The sequence below is a fragment of the Lynx canadensis genome, chromosome B4 (assembly GCF_007474595.2).
Source record: "Lynx canadensis isolate LIC74 chromosome B4, mLynCan4.pri.v2, whole genome shotgun sequence".
In the NCBI taxonomy this organism is placed as follows: domain Eukaryota; kingdom Metazoa; phylum Chordata; class Mammalia; order Carnivora; family Felidae; genus Lynx; species Lynx canadensis.
This window is the reverse complement of record NC_044309.1, coordinates 34,552,004-34,572,986: the sequence shown is the minus strand read 5'-3', so window position 1 is coordinate 34,572,986 and position 20,983 is coordinate 34,552,004. Positions and strand designations below refer to the sequence as shown.

At 37.8% G+C, this 20,983-nt stretch overlaps 2 protein-coding genes across 3 annotated transcripts in view; one reads left to right on the top strand and one right to left on the bottom strand.

Annotated features, from left to right (window-relative positions):
- The window catches only part of LOC115518369 (cat eye syndrome critical region protein 2), an 80,841-nt gene that overhangs the window by 12,065 nt on the left and 47,793 nt on the right, over positions 1-20,983 (top strand). Inside the window, exons 2-6 of one of the 2 annotated variants that reach the window (XM_032593878.1) lie at positions 9,166-9,349; positions 10,552-10,691; positions 11,647-11,751; positions 13,806-13,855; positions 14,858-15,027. In XM_032593878.1, the coding sequence (XP_032449769.1) occupies positions 10,636-10,691; positions 11,647-11,751; positions 13,806-13,855; positions 14,858-15,027 (381 nt within the window). In that variant the 5' untranslated portion in view covers positions 9,166-9,349; positions 10,552-10,635. Of the gene's footprint in view, positions 1-9,165; positions 9,350-10,551; positions 10,692-11,646; positions 11,752-13,805; positions 13,856-14,857; positions 15,028-20,983 lie in introns of those variants that run through there. The other variant, XM_030321837.1, reaches the window with a different exon arrangement.
- Positions 1,176-1,998, bottom strand: LOC115518370 (60S ribosomal protein L7-like). The gene is given in 2 exon segments (XM_032593879.1): positions 1,176-1,365; positions 1,368-1,998. Coding segments are annotated over 2 exon segments (744 nt in total). The 5' UTR covers positions 1,987-1,998; the 3' UTR covers positions 1,176-1,240.

The window sequence follows — 20,983 nt, the reverse complement described above, 5'->3', positions numbered from 1 at the left end:
CTACCTGGTTGGAAGGGAGAATACTGTAGCTAGGGATAAGCATAAATGGTAATAACATCTAAAGTAGTGATTCTTAAACCTTAGGGAACATCAGAATCAGTTAGAGGACTTGTTAAAAGATAGATTGCTGGCCCCACGGCTATCTAATTCAGTAGGTTGGAATCTGCTGAGAATTTGCATTCTTTTTTTTTTTTTTAATGTTTATTTATTTTTGAGACAGGGAGAGACAGAGCATGAACGGGGGAGGGTCAGAGAGAGAGGGAGACACAGAACCTGAAACGCTCCAGGCTCTGAGCTGTCACCCCAGAGCCCGACGCGGGGCTCGAACTCACAGACCTCGAGATCATGACCTGAGCCGAAGTCAGACGCTTAACCGACTGAGCCACCCAGGCGTCCTGAGAATTTGCATTCTTTACCTAATTCAGTAGGTTGGAATCTGGCTGAAACTTTGCATTCTTTACAAGTTCCAGATGATGCTAATGTGCTGGTCCGGGACCATCCTTGCAGTGCCACAGATCTAAGGAACTGCTAATTTTCTTTTTCTCAAGCTTGATGGTGGACACATGGGTTCTTATTTTGTTTTGTTTTTGCACTTTCTCTACTGATTTATCCCCTTCAGTATATAAACTTAAAAGCAGAGTAACATACTTTGAGTTGGTAACATACTTGTTATGGCTTTTGAAACACTATGTACTTTTCCTCCTGTTAGTCTCCCTGGAATTGCAATTCTAGCCAGTTGATTTTATGAGCCTGTATCAATAAAAACTGTAGGCATTTAAAGTGATTCTTCAACTACTTGCTCTAAGCAGCAGTTCTTTTTCTTCATTGGGAAGTAGCCTACCCTAATTGAGCAAGGGATTGGAAATCAGGAACTTCTGGTTTGCTCTTAGCTGTCAAAGTGAAGATAAGATTGCTTCAGTGCCTTGAGCAATGTCTTTAAGCTTTATAAAAATATCCCCCATCAAATGCTCATTGTGATGATATTTGACACCAAAAGATTTTTTCCTTTTATCATCTTTAGTAGAGTGCTTTTTAGATAATCTAGACTAATTTGTGTTTCAGTGTGGTCTTTGTTTCGCTTTCTTGTGGTTTCCACTCAAAGTGGAAACTCATAACAATTACACATTTTGCTTCTCGGGGTTAATTCTGTACCTAACTTTATGTAATAGATTCTCTTTTTTAATTTGAAAATAGTCGTTTATTAACTGACCAGATTACAAAAATAATCACGGTAGATACCTTAGTTCATTCTTCTAATAAGCCTATTGATCTGGTCTTCCCTGTTATCAGCATCTCCACCTTCTACAAAATGGGTGGTCTTCTTTTTCATTCCCCCTCGTGGAGAAGATAACTTGAAGGGCCAAAAAAGTTGTTTGCTTCTTTGAAATGTTTTCCAACAGTATAGATCTCATGAATCAGATCCTCCATGCAGATGATGCCGTATTTACCAAGAGATCGAGTGATCAATGTGTTATCTGTCAGGACAATTTGCTTCTTGTTGATTTTGCCATAACCACGCTTGTAGATCAGTTCATTCACTGACTTCAGGTTTGGGTACCTCCATGCTATATATGGTTCCACAATCCTTAGCATGTTAACTGAAGCTTTGTTGAGTTTAACAAAGGTGCCATTGAAGATCTGGTGAAGGTGAAGAAGCTGCAACACCTTTCGAACCTTTGGGCTCACACCATTGATACCTCTGATCCTAATGACAAATGCCAATTTGGGTTCCGTAGGTACGTAGAAGTTGCCAGTTTTTCTTGCCATTCTAGCCATTCGAATCTCAGTTCTGTACATCTGCCTGTATTCCTTGTGGTTAATGCTTAGCTTTTTCATAAATAACCTTCCTCTTGCCATTTGAAGCATCTTTTGGGCAAACTTCTTTCTCAGATGCTTGATCTTCAACTCTGCGAAATTCCTTCGCTTTTTCTTAAGAGTTTCTGGCACAGTAGGAACTTTCTTTTTCTTCTCTTCTGCACCCTCCATGGTTCCAGCCAGAAAAAGGAAGTTCTGTAATAGATTCTCTGAAGACTCTTAAACATTTAATATTTAGAGGTCTTATCTGCCCTCTGTAGAAATATTATTTATCTTTTTGGAAATTACAGTACTTCTGTGAAATGAGTCAATTTAGTTCCTCTTTATTAAGATATAATTTAGATACAATAAAATTCACACAGTTTAAGTGTACAGGTTTTTTGTGGACAAATGAATACACCATGTTTTCACCATCTTACGCAAGATGACAGGACATTTCCACCTCTGCAGAAGGTGCACTTTGCCACTAAATCTACGCTGCCCGCCTCCCCCACGTTGCACCCCAGGCAACCAGTGATCTGATTTTTTATCACTATAGATTAAGTTTTACCTTATTCTAGAATTTTATATGAGTGAGACTATACAGTATATACTCGTGTCTAATTTCTCAGTCAGCATAACGTCTGTGTGATATTTGTTGACACTGCTGTTTCTATCAGTAATTTTCTCCTTTTTTGAAGAGGGGGAGTCTAAATTGTATTCCATTGTGAAAGGAAATATCACAATTTGTTTACCTGTTCACTAGTTGATGGACTTGTATGTTCCTTCTGGTCTATGATGAGTAAAGCAACTATAAACATTTGCATACAAATGTTTTTGTGGTCATGTTTTCATTTTTCTTGGGAATTGCTAAATCATGTTATAAGAATATGGTTAAGAAACTATTTTCTAAGTAGTTGAAACATTAATATTCCTACTAATAACATATAAACAGTCCAGTTGCTCCATATCTTTACCAACATTTGCCATTTTTAATTTTACCCAGTTTTTAAGTTTACTGATTCTAGTGGGTGTAACATGATAACTCATTGTGGTTTTAATTTGCACTTCCCTGATGACTAGATATATAATAGGTTATGAATATTTTTTCCTGGTATGTAGCTTGCCTTTCCATTTGTTTTGCAGAGTATTTTGTTGAAATCCAACAAAAAGACAGAGCATGAGTGGGGAGGGGCAGAGAGAGAGGGAGACACAGAATCTGAAGTAGGCTCCAGGCTCCGAGCTGTCAGCACAGAGCCTGACGTGCGGCTCGAACTCAAGAACTGTGAGATCATGACCTGAGCTGAAGTTGGACGCTTAACCAACTGAGCCATCCAGGCGCCCCTTAAATTTTTATTTTTTAGTTATTTGTTTCCAGTATATACAAAATACAATAGATTTCTATATATTGACCATGTTTTTATAGTCTTCCTGAATTGACTTTTTAGTTTTACTGGTTTTGTTGTAGATTCCTGATGATTTTTATCTAGTCTGCAATTAAAAACAGTTTTGCTTCCTCCATGCCATTCTGTGTGTCCCTTGTACTTCCTCTCTTGTCTTATTCTACTGGCTAAGACAACTCAATATATTTTCTTTTAATTCTAGGGGAAAAGTATTCTGTCTTTCACCATTAAGTATAAAGTGTTGACCCCTTTGTATATTGCTGAATTTGATTTGCTGATAATCTGTTGAGGATTTTTACCTGTATGTTCATGAGGAATATTGTTCTAATTTTATTTTCTATCTTTGTCCAATTTTGGTACAAGGATTAAAAAGTATTCTCTTCTCTTTTCTGAAAGAATTGGTGTAATTTCTTTATACTTCTTTGAGTATTTGGAAGAATTGACCACCTTTGGGTTTGTAGTTTTCTTTGTGCAAGCATTTGATTATTATTGATTCCCTTTCTTTAATAGATTAAGGCTGTCCACATGTTCTATTTCTTAAGTAATTTTTGGTAGGTTGTTTTGGCATTTTTCAAGGAATTTGTCTATTTTATCTAAGTTTTTTTTTTTAAATATTTATTTTTGAAAGAGATAACGTGTGATCAGGGAAGGGGCTGAGGAGGTGGGGGTACAGAGGCTCCAAGGTGGGCTCTACTCTGACAGCAGCGAGCCCACGTGGGGCTTGAACTCACAAAATTTAAGTTCATGTCCTGAGCTGAAGTCAGACGCTCAACCAACTGAGCCACCCAAGCACCCCTTTAAGTTTTAAAATTTATTTCCATATTGCTGTTAATAATACTCTCTTCTCCTTTTAATTTCTGTGTGATTTACAGTGATAACTTCACTTTTTGTCCTTGATATATAATTTGTTGTTCCTCTCTCCCTCTTTAGTCTTTCTGCTGGTTTATCAACTTTTCAAATATTTATTTAAGGAACCAACTTTTTACTTTACCTGCTCTTTGCTTTTTTCTATCCTTCTACTGTTTGTATTTTTGTATTTAAATTGTGTTTTATAGATGATATCCTACAGTTGGTCTTGGTTTTTTTCACTCCGTCTGACAATTTCTGCCTTTTAGTTGGGATGTTTACTCCATTTACATTTAATGCAATTGTTGATAAGGTTGGTTTTCCACTTATTCCTCTGGTTTTTTCAAGTGTACAATTCTGTGTACAATTCACAGAATTGTGTAATATCATTCCCAAAAGACACTTAATACCTCTTGGCAGCCACAACCCATTTCCTCCAATCTGTATTCCCAGGCAACCACTAAACTGCTTCTTATCTCTGTGTTTTTTCCTGTTTTAGGTATTTGTTATAGGGCTTATCATATAATATTTGCCTTTTTGTGTTTGGCTTCTTTCACTTAGTACAGTGTTTTCAAGGTTCCTCTGTGTTGTAGCATGAATCATGTACTTCATTCCTTTTTATGGCTGAAACATATTCTGTTGTATTGATACACATTTTATCTATCCTTCAGTTCATGGACATTTGCACTGCTTCAGCTTTTTGGCTGTTGTAAATTGTGCTGCTATGTATGCACATGTGTGTACATGTTTTTGTATGGATGTATATTTTCATTTCTATTGAGTATGTATACCTAAGAGTGGAATGGTCTGCGTCATATGGTAATTCTTTATTTAACTTTAAAAAAAATTTTTAATGTGTTTTCATTTTTGTGAGAGAGAGACAGAGCATGAGTGGGGGAGGAGCAGAAAGAGAGGGAGACACAGAACTCAAAGCGAGCTCCAGGCTCTGAGCTGTCAGCACAGAGCCTGACAAAGGGACTCGAACTGTGAGGATCATGACCTGAGACAAAATTGGTCGCTCACTCAACCGACTGAGCCACCCAGGTGCCCCTGTGTTTAACTTTTAGAGCACCACGCCAAACTTTCCCAAAGTGGCTGCACCATTTTACTATTCCACCAACAGTATGTGAGGGTTCCAGTTTCTCCACATCCTAGTCAGCACTTGTTATTATCCATCTTTTAATTTTCACTCTGCTAGTCTCATTGTGGGTGTAATTTGCATTTTCAAATGATTGATGATGTTGAGCATCTTTTCTTGTTCTTTCTGATATTTTGTTCCTCTGTTGGCCCTTCAGTGCTTTCTTTTTGGGTTATTTTTGTTAGTATGTTACTTTATTTCCTCTGTTGGATGTGTGTGTGCGTGTGTGTCTGTGTCCGTATCTGTGTGTTTTAGTGGGTCTAGAGCTAGCAGTATGCATCCTTAAATTATAAATAGCTATTCAGGGGTACCCGGGTGGCTCAGTCAGTTAAGTGGGTTCAAACCCTGTATGGAGCTCCATGCTATCAATGTGAAGCCTGCTTGGGATTCTCTCTTTCTGACCCTTCCTCTCTCTCTCTCTCAATAGATAGATAGATAGATCAATTTTAAAAAAGAAGATATTCAGAATTCTTATTGTGCCTTTTCACATATTACCTGACGCTTCAGTTTTCTCAATGCCAATAATATTTAAGGTCCCATCCAGCTTCCATTCAAAAAAGGTATTTTGTCTTTTTAAAGATTATTACATATTGATTTCCAGTTGACTTTTAGTACTTTTTTGTTACCCAACATAAATAATCATAAAGGCATGTAAAATTTATATTATATGTATGCTTCTCTGCTAAAAGATATATTTCATATTTTAATTTAAATTCTTTAATTTAAAATTTAAATTCTTTAATTTAATTAAATTCTTTAAAATTACCATGATTTTTTAACTTATCCTGGCTGTCATGTTGATTTTAGGATGTTTGGGTACGGCAGCCACTATATGGCCCTAGAAAAGATATGTTATTTAAATTTTTTTTGTTCTGTGTCTTTGTATGATCTTTAATAAACAGTTTATTTAAAAAAAAAAAAGAATAAACAGTTTCTCAGATGTTCTTAGCCTTTTACTTGTTGCTTCACTTGGAACCAAAATCTTTCTCCTAATCCAGTGCTTGGTGTTAAATGTGGCTTAACTATTCACACATGTATTTCATCTGCTTCAGAAATACTTGTAGCCAATGAAAGAAATGTAATTTTTTCATTTAGGTCTCCATTATGCTACCCATGATGACATGTCTTAATTGTTCCCCTGCAAGTAGACTGTGGGATACCCTTTCGTGTCTCAGAGAACTAACACATGCCTCAAAGAACTCAAGAGTCTTCTTTTCATCTGTGATCATTTAATATAGATTGCAGATATTAAAATGTGTTGCCCTGCATCATCAAGAGGCCAGCTCCAAGCAGCCAAGATTTGTGCTAACATACTTTACTCTGGTCATGCCATCCTTGCAAAATTGGTCTCACCCGCAGAGGCATATACTGTCTGAAGCTAATTGGTGGGGTTCTCAAAAATGGCTAACTTTGCGAGTTTGGAATAAGGAAAAGAGCGGTATTTAAGAGCATTTGGAACTTTTTCAGACCAGAGAAAAGTGAAACTGGTTGTGTTCAGAACTTTTGGTTAGCTTGATTTTTCTGTTAACCATATTCTATTGAGACATTTCATTATAATTCAGAATTTCATTTTAATTCATTATATTTCAGAAAGTTGAGAGGTATTTGAGTCATTAAGAGAGAATTGCATTGAGCTACATAGATGAAAAAGTCAGGAATGTTCCAGCAATTTTCAGCAGCATGGTGCCCATACAGTCTTCTTCAAGAAACAAAATCTGATCTTCCACACAAAATTGTGGGCAGGCTCTTTTTCAGCAGGAGAGAGTATATGGTCTTAATCAAATTCTTGAAGAGCTTTATGTCCTATAGATTAAGAACCACTAAATAGAAAGTGTTAGCCTGATTTTTGGCTTCCTGCAGGCTTTTTGTTTTAAATGCCTTTGAAACATTTTTCCCCCTTTTGAATTTCTGATGTTTTAAGAAAGGGATATAGATTTATATGAGGCGGTTTATCTAGCTTGAATTCTAAGCCCTCAAGTATCTCTTGGTAAGGTATGGAGATGTCTTAAGAAAACTTTAGCAAAAGCAATGTAATTGAAACTGAGTAGGATAATAGGGCTATTGGAAAGGAATCTCAAACATGCACTTCTTTGAGACAAGTAGAGGCTTTCAGACAGATTGTAGGCACAAAGAACAACACTGTTTATACACATTCAGTGTTTGCAGGACTGGTATGCTGGTGCTTCCTTTGCCTCACATTGGAATTAGAAGTTTCCCTAGCCTGGTCCAGCCTGACTCCTGCCACATCCTCCAGCGAAGCTGCCGTTCTGGTGAAATAATCTCAGTATTATAGATTCCATATTTTATTTTACTGCAAGAAAAACATGCCTTGTTGCTTGGAGTACTATGTGTACATTAGAAATTATAGAGGGGTGCCTGGGTGGCTCAGTCGGTGAAGCATTCAACTTCAGCTCAGGTCACGGTCTCATGGCTCCTGGGTTCAAGCCCCACGTCAGGCTTTGTACTGACAGCTCAGAGCCTGGAGCCTGCTTCGTATTCTGTATCTCTCTCCCTCTCTGCCTCTCCCTTGCTTGCACTCTGTCTCTCTCACGTGCTCTCAAAAATAAACAACAATTTTTTTTTTTATTCTAGAAAGCATGTAGTAAAGGGCTATTGTACCAAAGAGACTGTAATCTTCATACACTTTGCTACCAAAAAAAACAATTTTAAAAATATACCCCATTTTATTTTCTAATTCACTATTGCCACAGTATCTGCTTTTTACCGCCAGTTTGAGCTGTTCTTTGTCCAGCTTCTCCCTCCTGAAGGGGCAGTAGCAGCTTCACAGGCAGTGGAGAGAGGAAGTAGTCCATACCCACTAAGGTTCAAGCCCAGGTATTCATATGCCAGTGCTTATGCTTTGAATGTGAATGCTGCGATCAAATCAAATTTGTGAGAGCCTTGATATGCGGAGGTATTTTGCTGCATAATAAGCTAACTCTGTTCACATTTTCCCCAGTTGATGTATCAATAGTAAGGAGGTAGTGTCTTCTCTCTTTGAAAAAGCAAAATGTTTAATTTCTTATTTGCATAAGGCCCTTTGATTTTTTTCCCATGAATATTTCCTCTGACTTTTTCTACAAACATAATTACCACAGATTGTCAGTCAACATGGTACATGCCTCTTTTTAAAATTACATTGACATATAACTTCTTTAGAGCTCCTTGCTTAGTGAGAAAAAAATTTTAATCAAGCAATAGGTGAAATTGTGCCCAGATTTGTTAATAGTTGAGAGATAGAATAACCATCCAACAACTAAACAACTCTTTATTTTATATTAAATACAAGGCACATTTAGGTACTAATCAAAGTGCAGTTTATAGAATTGCCAAACTCTAATCAAGAAAAATTTAAGTTGCCATCAAACTGTCTTAAATGTTTCCTATAGAAAAATTAATCTTCAAAATTTAGAATATAGTATTTTGTGATAAGCTTTAAAGTGTATGTAACAATACAAAATTGTAGTTGCATATAGGAGTAGCTGCTTGTATTCTAGAGAAGTTTTTTCCATCTTTGTTTCTTAACCTGAAATATGAATTAATTAGGTTAGGCAAACACTGAATTTCTTTTTTTGTTTGCCATCTCAGTTACAGATCTAATTTTGACTGCTATCCATTCAAACTGTATAGTCTCTTTTTAATTGCATGAGTGAAGGTAAGACTTGCCTGTTTCACAATCTGTACCATTGATTATTAGAACTTTTATCTATTCACCAGAACATGCTGTTTGTGGTTTGAAGTACAACAACTTATTCTGTGAGAAACCCTCTTACCATATTTATCTTCTTTGGAATTTGACAGTATATGGTCCAAGTAGATGGTATAATAACATGAAACTTCAGTAAGGGGCTTTGAGACCCCTTTTTACTTCCTGCTTTCTGTTTAAGATTTGTCAACTATCAAGCCATCAGTTCTCTCCCCCTTTCCTACCCATCCTCTGTAATTTATACTAATTTATTTTTGTGTTTGGGGCCGTATGGTTAGGCCTCAGACATTCCACAGCTACCTAGAGGACATCATCAACTACCGCTGGGAGCTTGAAGAAGGGAAGCCCAACCCTCTGAGAGAAGCCAGTTTCCAAGACCTACCCCTTCGTACTCGTGTGGAAATCCTACACCGCCTCTGTGATTATCGGCTAGATGCAGATGATGTCTTCGATCTTCTCAAGGTGCTCAACTGGCAAACCCTTTTCCTAGAGCAAAAAAAGCAGACAATCAGGATATAAAATCTGATGATGTTAAGAAAAGCTAGTTTGGCTTATGTTCCTAGTCTTGGGACTCTTAATTAATGCTAACAATGTATGCAATGACCGCTGTAACCAAGGCAATCCAAGCCATACATTTAGATAACTATATGTTATTTTGGTTTAATTTCTAGTTTGGTTTTGTCTTTATGTGGCTGAGTTCCAGCTGACAAAGGAACAGTCAGGCACCTATTTATTCACCCTTTCATCAGCCAAAATTGCAACTAAATTAGCTACTGAATTTTATTTCCCAAGTTTTAAAATTTGATTTTATTTAATTGAAATATTTATTGAAAACTACAAAGACTATAACCCACATATGCAAGTGAGTGAGGTTCATCCCTACTATATACATACATTCATACATGTTACAAAAAATGCGTTGGAGAAGGAAGATATAATATCTCTTCCCTTCTCCTTATTCTACTGTTATCTGTTTTGGAAGTCTATCTCAGAGGGAGAGTGTGAGCTATTGCTTTTCACTCATAGGAGGTCAGTTTCTAATCCTGTTCAGTCAGAAATGATTAAATGTGTTGATGACTTCTCATTTCAGCCCTGCTCATGGACTCAGTATAAAATCATTGTGCAATTTAAGTACAGTCTTAGCTGAGGACTCAAGATTTTCAATAGCAGTGGGGAGGCCAAAATAGGTCAGAGCCTGGGGTAAATTGGGAGCTGTATTACTGGATCTCAGCTAGAATAAGAGATTACTGTAGGTTACGGTGGAGCTGCAATAGAGCTCACGTGGGACAAAGCTTTCACAACATTGGATTCTACTCTGTTATAATTGTCTTTCCTTTTATGGATACACACATAAATAACAGTAAGGCCAAACCAAATATATGTTCATCAAAATTCCTTTTTTGTTGTTTTGTTTTGTTGGTAAAATGGGGGCAGTGATGGGGGTGGGAAACATTTGAAATATTTCTATATCCTGCTCTTCAAAGAAGGTACCATCTTCCCATTCTATCTGTGTTTCAGATGTCCTGATTGAACATTACATAAGATGCTTAGGCATTTTAAAATATGAGGTCTATCTGACTATAAATTTGAAATTTCATTTTAGTTTTCCCGTTTTGTTTTGTTTCCTACTTCCCCAAACCTCTTTTCCCTGTTCTTCAACCAAGGGTCTGGATGCAGACAGTCTCCGTGTGGAACCATTGGGTGAAGACAATTCTGGGGCACTCTATTGGTATTTCTATGGAACACGAATGTATAAGGAGGACCCAGTGCAAGGAAAATCCAATGGAGAACTCTCTTTGAGCAGGTATAATCTGTGAGGTCAGGGCTGGGATAGCTACGATACAGAAATGTCATTAAAATTAAATACATCGGAATTCTGCAGCACAAATTTTTTTCTTCTGAAGGAGTCAGATATAACAGCATGTGTATAAAGAGTTGGCAAAGAGTTATTTCATGCAGAAATAAAAACGAATTCATAATGTAGCCTCTGCTATCAGAATGGTGAAAGATACTGTTGTTTGGACTTGAGGTTCCCAAGGAGTCCCACTGCCTTAACATAGACTGCTCTATACAGCAGGTTGCCCATAGTACCACCACATCACTGCAGTGGTTTTCCTGTCATAATCGACTCTTGATAGCTCCTTTTTTCTACTAGAATTAACGATCTGCTTCATCAGCATAGGACCGAAAGGACCTTAAAGAATGCCTGAAATGTACGCCTTACTAAATGCTTCCTAAATGAGGAAGGGACCTTGTTTCCATAGTGTCCCAAAATAATGTTACCATCTAACTTTTTTTTTTGTATTAAAAAAAATTTTTTTTTAATGTTTATTTTTTGAGAGAGCAAGAGAGAGACAGAGAGAGAGAGAGACAGAGCACGAGCAGGGGAGGGGCAGAGAGAGAGAGGGAGACACAGAATCCGAAACAGGCTCCAGGCTCTGAGCTGTCAGCACAGAGCCTGACGCGGGGCTCGAACTCACAAACTGTGAGATCATGACCTGAGCCTAAGCCAGACGCTCAACCAATTGAGCCACCCAGGTGCCCCTTTTGTATTTTTTTAAATGTTTGTTTTTGAGAGAGAGCGAGAGCAGGGGAGGGGCAGAGAGAGAGAGGAAGACACAGAATCTGAAGCGGGCTCCAGGCTCCAAGCTGTCAGCACAGAGCCCAACACAGGACTTGAACTCAGGAACCCAAGATCATGACTGAGCTGAGTATCAATTCTATTACAGAACATTTTGATTTAATGTGCTATTTCTTAGGGAAAGTGAAGGCCAAAAAAGTGTCTTAGCTGTTCCTGGGAAAACCGGAAAAAGAAGAGGAAGACCCCCAAAACGGAAGAAAGTACAGGAGGAGATTATAGTGAGGTAAGACATTCATGTTAGTCTATGAGGGTCATAAACCCGCACACTAGAAGGGGCCTTAATTCACTTGCTCTTTCATCCTTGATTTTCCTTCGTGCCACTGGAAGGATATAGGACTTAGATTATGAAGGCTTGGGTCAGAATCTTCATAAAATTACCAAGTGTACACTAGGGCTTCCCTAGCTGCATGAACTACCCTCTCTAAGCCTATTCTTTTACTGGACAGTAGGTATACTACTAATAATAAGGATTAAGTTGAACAGGATAATGAATGTAACAGTATAAATGACTGAAAACCATGCATGACCTACAGAAAGTGCTCAATATGTATTAACTTTCAAAATTGGTTGTGCCACACGTTTTTTTCATAGGAGTGTAGAGCTAAGTTAATTCTGGTTAACTGTTGACTAATAATCAGGATTTAATAGGTTTATATATCCTATATAAGTTTAAGAGTTAATTCTTTCCCTATAAGGAGATTTTAGTAGCAAATATGTTTTATTGTGTTTAGAATACAATTTCCTATGGTAAACTACAGGTAAGAGCTTAATCTTAGCAAGGAAACAGATTGTTACATATGGGAAATTTTGTTTTATACATCGTGATCTTTTAGGAAATTTTACCATGTGAATTTTAATGTAAGAATTTTGAAAATCTGGCCTATAGTGTATAAATATATTTTCTTTAAGGATCAGATCTATCATTCTATACCTATGGAAGTTAAGTCATATTCTTAAAAATTCTAATAACAGAGGACAAACCACTTCTTTCCTCTAAATTATAGAACTAGTAAATAATCTAAATGCTTGAAGTAGGCCAGATTTCTCTTTGTTGCTTATTAACTACTAAGAAGTATTTATTTCTAGGAATCATTATGAATAAATCAGTCAGAATTCGATTTTTTTTTTTTTTAACTTAAGAATCAGTGTTCCACTTAACTTTCCAGGAATTTGATTACAAAGCATAGCTTTCCTCTATTGGTTTTGTGAGAGATGTTTTATAATCATGTTGTATACACATGGCATTCATTTCAGAGTTTTGTTAGCAGTCTAGACTTTCTTATAGATTCAGGAAGCTATTTTATACCTATCTCCATTTCCCTGTTCAGTACCAACAATTAAGGTATCTTACTATGAGGATTTTAGAATCATTTTAACATCATATGTGGACTTGTGCTACCCTCTGCTGGTGATTTTATTCTTTAGAGCTCTGTATGCAGTACAGTATTTGTGTATTTTTAAATTAAATAAAATTGAAAATTCAGTTCCTCAGTCATACCAGCTACATTTCAAGTACCCAGTAGCCACATATGGCTCATGGCTACCATACTGGACAGTGACAATACAGAACATTTTCATCCTCGCAGAAAGTTCTATAGAGCAGCACTATTATAGATAATTGAAAACAAACAGAAGGCCATAGAGAGTGACCTACATGATTCAGGTATACAAATGATGATGATACTTAACACTATTTCACTGAACACTTCTGTATTTAATAATTTAATCTCCAACATCCCTGTGATGTAGGCATTATTTATAGCCTATTTTAAGGAAAGTTAATTAACTTTCCTGAGGTCACATGGTAAGAGGCAAGCCTTGAATGGGGACAGTGTGACTTTAGAGCCTGCATTCTTAACCTCTACCTTAATATGAGGTTAAATTAAACATGCTTTTCTTCAGTATAGCCCTGATCAGGGAGGAAGACACTAGAATCCCTGTTGTTTAGGGCAGGGCAGATGGGGCAGGCATTTAACTGGTAACACTTAACTCCTCTGTTTGACTTCCAAAAAAATGTTTTAAAACCTAATATTTTCCTGTACATAAAGTGTTATCATTACACTGGATTTCTCTATGTCAGTCTTTCCCCTCAATACCAACACACCAACATCCTGGTATTCATTTATTCAGTAGAGTCATTCCTCCTCCTGACTTTGTCCCATTGAAACACACACACCCTTGTATTAATATTAATTGGGTCTAACTTAACGGGGGAAGTACAGAACAATTTTGAACATGTCTTTGTTTTAATTGGTGCCTCCTTTCCCTGTGTTTCAGTGAAAAACAGGAAGAAAACTCCTTGGCATCCGAGCCACAGACAAGAAATGGTAATGACTTTTGTTGGAGTTTAGAAAAGATTGGGGCATCTGAGTGGTAGCTCATTCAGTTAAGCATCTGACCCTTGATTTCAGCTCAGATCACCATCCCAGGGTTGTGGGATCCAGCCCCACGTCAGGCTCCACACTGAACATATGTTTAGCCTGCTTAGGAGTCTTTCTCTCTCTCTCTCTCTCTCTCTCTCTCTCTCTCTCTCTCTCTCTCTCTCTGCCTCTGTGCCTATCTCTATCTCTACACCCCCCCTTTCCCTCCCCACCCCATGCATGCCTGTCTCCCGCACTCATGCTCTCTTGCTAAGATACAAAAATAACTAGAAAAGATTTAGTAATTATGATTGATTTATATTATGATGACAACTCTTTTTCCGGAGCCATGCAAAGCAATTAAGATTATTGCAGTAGCCTTCTAACTGGTTTATTTGCCCTTCTTCAGTTCTCTTCCTCACACTTACCTGTGCCCATCTCTCCATCTGATGGATAACTTCAGATCTTCACTTGTGCTTTCTAACCTGGGCACAGTGTAATGGGCACATTACATTTGGATAAATGAGCAACTTCTCAAAGACCTATCTTTTTAATGTAAAATGCTATGTAAGGGATTATATTGGATTCCTAACCAGATTTCAGTTCCATAATCCAAATTGCCTAAAACTGGGAGTGGGAGAGGAATATCAATTTATATACAGTATGTCAACATAAATGAAACAGGAAGACTGCAGAAGATCAAATCAGAACCTTTTGAATAGAAAAGTAAGTATATTTAAGCATTTCTATTAAAATCTGTAATTACGATGGTCACAATACTTTTAGGTGTAAATAGTAACAGGAAAATCAAAATTATACATTATCAACTTTTTAAAATTAATACCCTTTTTAAAATTTTTTTTTTTATTTCCTGGTTTTGTTCATACCCAGGGGGGGAATGAAATTGAGAATAAACAGAAAAAAGGTCCTAGTGGTATCTATCTAATGAACCTATCCTTTCTTTTTTAGGGTCCCAAGGGCCAGGTCAAGGGACCTGGTGGCTCCTGTGCCAAACAGAAGAAGAATGGAGACAGGTCACTGAGAGTTTTCGGGAGAGAACCTCTCTTCGAGAACGGCAGCTCTATAAGCTCCTCAGCGAGGACTTCTTGCCTGAGATCTGCAACATGATTGCCCAAAAGGTATGCAAATAGGTGGTTCCTCCTCTTCTTTAGTAGCTATAAAGCCGCTTTATTTAAGGATGATTCATTAAGTTTTGAATACATTTCTAGTGTCTCCTGGAAGTGCTACAAGCCCTTCACTTTGATCTGGAATGTTAAAAAGGGACCTCATGCCACCCACTCTCCTTCACTGTGGATCATCCAGTATTCTCCTTAGCCCCACAAAATCCTCAGTGACTCGCATTCCATAGTACTTAGGATGGCTTTTCACAGTTTAGAACCAACTTCCCTTCTATAACATTCCTCAGAAAGTGTTCCCCAAGCCCCCAGGTGTATCTCCTATCAGCCTGTGCAAACTTCTGTATATATATGCTGCTTTTTTGGTGGGGGGGGGGGCAGAAATCCTCTCTCTCCCAGTAAGCAGCAAGTTCTGAAGGGTATTTGTCTTTGTAGCTCCAGGGCCACTCTGCCAGCTCCAAATGTGTGATGCTTTTTCCGGTTTCACATTATAGTTCCATAAATCACACTTTCTATATTTTCATGCATATACACCCTCATGTATGCCTTTTTTTTTAAATGTTTATTTTTAAGAGAGACAGAACTGGAGTGGGGGAGGGGCAGAGAGAGAGGGAAACACAGAATCTGAAGCAGACTCCAGGATCCGAGCTGTCAGCACAGAGCCTGATGTGGGGCTCGAACCCACGGACTGTAAGATCATGACCTGAGCCAAAGTAAGACGCCCAACCGAGCTACCCAGGTGCCCCGTCTTTTCTCAAGCATCTTTCTCCTTCCACTTCCCTGCCTGTTTGAATACTACTCTCTCTAAGATCTCCCGTGTCTCCTAATTTTAGGATTTTCTCCCTTATGTTTTTTTTCTTTTAATGTTTATGTATTTTTGAGAGACAGCGAGCAGGGGTGGGGAAGGGGCAGAGAGAGAGAGAGAGGGAGACAGAGGATCCGAAGCAGGCTCTGTGCTGTCAGCGCAAAGCCTGACACAGGGCTCGAACCCACAAATCATGAGATCATGACCTGAGCTGAAGTCATATGCTCAACTGACTGAACCACCCAGGCGCCCCTACTTAACACATTTTGTCATGACTTAATTCTGTTTTGAGTTGTTTAAGCTTTGTTTAGATTAGGCACCATATCTCACTGTTTTAAACCCCATAACACCTAATGTAAAGCCTTTTCCATAGTGGATGCTCAAGAGTCATTGACTTTGCTTATTTCATTGCAATAATTCTAATACTTCTGACTGTTGCACATGTTCATAGAAGTCAGAAAATTTTGACCACCTGCCACTGAAATCTGAAGAAAAAGAATAAATTAATTGCTGTAGCACCTCCAGGGAAAAACAGAAGAAATATATTAATTTGTTGTGACTCTAGTGATATTTCTAACTTTTCTAAGTGGGTTGGTGCTTTAAAAGGAAAATTGTAGAAAGTCACCATTCTTATTAGAGATCTTATAGAGTGCTTCAGTAATTACATTTTCATGGATGAGCAAAAAAAGAATCTCCATTTCCCCATCACCATACTTAATTCTATATACTATAATTATACTTAAGTTTGTGACCTGCTACCCACTGTGACAATTTTTCCAGGAATTGAAACACATAATCTGATTTTTTTTTAACTTTATTTTTTTTTTGAGAGAGAGAACACTTGTGAGAGCAAGTGATAGAGGAGCAGAGAGAGAGAGAGAGAGAGAGACAGAGAGAGATTGAATCCCAAGCAAGCTTTGCACTAGGCGCAGAGCCCAACACGGAGCTCAATCTCACGATCTTGAAATCGTGACCTGAGCTAAAATCAAGAATGGGAAGCTTAACCAACTGAGCTACCCAAGCACCCTTAATCTAATTTTCTTAAAATAACTATTATATGGAGATGGTTTTATAACTTTACGTGACTTTATATATAATGATGACACATTAAATCATCAATAAAGCATATGACTATTCTGCTTAATCCTTCTTTTGTAATTTTTGCTTTTTTTTTTTTTTTTTTTTTTTTTTAAAGTAATCTCTAGGGGCACCTGGGTGGCTCAGTCGGTTAAGCGTCCGACTTTGGCTCAGGTCATGATCTCACGGCCCATGAGTTTGAGCCCTACATCGGGCTCTGTGCTGACAGCTCAGAGTCTGGAGCCTGCTTCAGATTCTGTTTCTCATTCTCTCTCTGCCCTTCCCCCGCTTGTGCTCTGTCTCTCTCTGTCTTTCAAAAATAAGTGAATGTAATCTCTACATCCATTGTGTTCAATCCCTTGACCCGAAGATCAGCGGTCACACGTTCTACCAACTGAGCCAGCCAGGTGCTCTTATAATTTCTGCTTTTTTACTGCAGTGTTCAACCTATGATTTTTTTGAATAGATGAACTAAGAAAAAAAAACTTACAAGCATAAAACTGATGGTTTTGATGGGAAAAATTTCAAAAGTTATTCTTCGCAAGAAAAGAAAAAATTTTTAAATAAGATAAACATGAATTATAATTCTCAAGAAACATGAAATTACAAGCCAAATAATAACAGATTTGGTATTTTGAAAGGCGTATAGTGCTATAAATTAGCAAACCTTAGTAAAATAGGGTATTGATTACAAAAACAAGAGAATCTAAATTGTGCAGTAGAAAAATCTAAGGGGCACCTGGGTGGCTCAGTCTCTTAAGTGTCCGACTTCAACTCAGTCATGATCTTGCGGTTTGTGAGTTCAAGCCCCATGTCGGGTTCTGTGCTGATAGCTCAGAGCCTGGAGCCTGCTTCGGATTCTATGTCTCCCTCTCTCTCTCTGTCCCTTCCCTGCTTGCTTACTCTCTCTCTGTCTTTATCTCTCTCAAAAATTTAAAAATTTTAAAAATGAAGAGAAAAATCTTAGCAGTTCAGTAATTAGGGGAAAAGAGTTATCACAAAGGGATCCCATCAAAAACTCCAGAATCAGGGGTGCCTGGGTTGCACAGTCGGTTAAGCGTCCGACTTCAGCTCAGATCATGATTTCGTGATTTGTGAGTTCGAGCCCCGCGTCGGGCTCTGTGCTGACAGCTCAGAGCCTGGAGCCTGCTTTGGATTCTGTGTCTCCCCTTCTATCTGCCCCTCCCCTGCTTGTGCTCTGTCTCTGTTTCTCAATAATAAATAAACATTTTTAAAAATTAAAAACAAAAAACAAAAAAAATTCCAGAATCACTTGAATGTATTCACAGGTAAATTTTTCTAAACCCTTAAAATAAGATAACTTGTAAACATTTCAAAAATGAAGAAAGAAATGGGTAGCTACCTTTGTTCATTCAGATACAGATATCTTAGATTCCTATTCTTCATATAAACACACCCTCTTCATTCAGTAATATAAATGTCAAGTCCTTAATACTAACAAATAAAAGCCATCCTTCACCAAAAGAATAATAGTTCTTTTGTTCCTAATAATCCCTAGGTTCTAATATTGGTAACATTGTCTTGGAAGTTTTATCTAGTATAATGATACAAACAAGAGTCAGAGGCAAAACATTTTGCCTGGAGGAATATGATGAATCTGCTTAGAAGTCTGTTAATTAGAAGTTAGTAATAGTGCTGGGTAACTAGACTTTCTGCATCAGAATCACATTGCACACTTATTAAAAGCTCAGATTCTTGCCAGTATACCACTCCCAACCCCTATCAGAATTGTTAGAGGTGTTATTTGTTAATATGCAGTTGTAGAAGCTCTCAGGTGATTATTAGGCATACTGATATTTAAAGATTGCTGAAAAATCCCATTTACAGTAGCAACAAAACAAATTTTGCTGTGAAACTAACTTGAGTTGTACATGGTTGATAAGAAAGAAAAAGCTACAGAACTGTTAGTAGATACATATTTTTTAAATCTCAAGTAATAGTAGATACATACTTTTTAAATCTCATGTAAATATATTAAGATCTCTGTTCCTAGAAGGAAAGATTTTTTTTTTAAGTTTATTTATTTATTTATTTTGAGAGAGACAGCACGAGTGGGGAAGAGACAGAGAGAGAATCCCAAGCAGGCTCTGCACTGTCAGCACGGAGCCCAACATGGAGCTCGAACCCACGAAACCGTGAGATCATGACCTGAGCCAAAACTGAGAGTTGGACGCTTAACCAACTCAGCCACACAGGCGCCATGGAAAGATGCTTAGATATCAATATTCACCAAGATAAATTGAGATTTATTATAGCCTTAGCCAAATCCCAAGATAATAAAAATTTTTCTCCAAAATAACAGGTGGATAAAAAGTATTGTAAAATAGGAGTGTTAGGAGAGGTGGATAAGAAGCATATGTATTATCACTTAAATCAGCATATTGGAAGCATTCTGAAGGGTCCTTCATGTAACAGACATGCTTATCAAATGATTTACTCAAGGCAGTACAAATGTACCAATCTTCACGGTCTTTGCTGAACTTGACATTTAGCAATTTCTTTTAATGTTTATTTAGTTTTGAAAGAGAGCGAGAGAGACAGAGTGAATGGGGGTGGGGCAGAGCGAGGGGTACACAGGATCCGAGGCAGGCTCTGAGCTGACAGCAGCAAGCCCGATGTGGGACTTGCACTCACGAACTGTGAAATCATGACCTGAGCCAAAGTCGGATGCTCAACAGACCTAGCCACTCAGGTGCCTTGGCATTTAGCATTTAAGACATATGTTCATCAACATTTGTAATATTTTTACAAATGTGTTGTGTTTATTGTACTTGTTACAGTAATTACACAAATATTATGAAGTCAATAAAATATGAGCATAAAAATTTCTTTGAAAATTTTCCATTAAAAAAAATCATTGAATATGAGTTGCTTTAAAAACTTGACTCTCTATGGGCGCTTGGGTGGCTCAGTCAGTTAAGGGTCTGACTTCAGCTCAGGTCATGATCTCCAGTTTGTGGGTTTGAGCCCCGCATCAGGCTCTGTGCTGACAGCTCAAAGCCTGGAGCCTGCTTCAGATTCTGTATCTCTCTCTCTCTGCTCCTCCCCTGCTCACTCTCTTTCTCTCTCTCAAAAAATAAATAATAAACATTTCTTTAAAAAGTTGACTGTCTTGGGGCGCCTGGGTGGCGCAGTCGGTTAAGCGTCTGACTTCAGCCAGGTCACGATCTCGCGGTCCGGGAGTTCGAGCCCCGCGTCGGGCTCTGGGCTGATGGCTCAGAGCCTGGAGCCTGTTTCCAATTCTGTATCTCCCTCTCTCTCTCTGCCCCTCCCCCGTTCATGCTCTGTCTCTCTCTGTCCCAAAAATAAATAAAACGTTGAAAAAAAAAATTTAAAAAGTTGACTCTCAGGGCAGTGCACCTAGCTGGCTCAATCAGGAGAGAATGTGACTCTTAATCTCGGGGCTGTGAGTTCAAGCCCCATGTTGGGTGTAGAGTTTACTTTAAAAATAAAAAATAAAAAGCTAATTCTCAAATTAGAGCAAAGCAGTAAAAGATTGAATAGGACAAAAATCATTAAAATAATAAGGTTTCTGCATATGGATTACAAATCCAATCTCCTTAACATCTCACTTTCACTTAAACAAAACTGGTAGGACAGATAATGGCTTAAGAGGTTAATTTATATGACCGACTCATAGGAAACCCCTCTCAATGGGGTACTTACTGCATCATATGATTGGTGAATGGCAGTACATTTATACATTAAGTAAAATACATGCTTGAAGTATATACATTTTTTTAAATTCCTTGCTTTAACTATGTTACCCTACCACTACCCATCCTAATTATATTGGCCAAGAGAGATTTTTTTTTTTGTAATAATGAAAAATGCCAGTGATTCAAATGTGACATTTGAAACATATTATCAGTAGAACATAATGTGGTGCTCACAGATACACCCATTATATATAAAATACAGTATGGGAACGCCTGGGTGGTACAGCTCAGTTGGTTAAGCATCCAACTCTTGATTTCAGCTCAGGTCATCATCTCAGTATGTAAAAGCACAAAACAGCTAGGACAGTGGACAGAGGGTTAATATGGCATAGCAGGA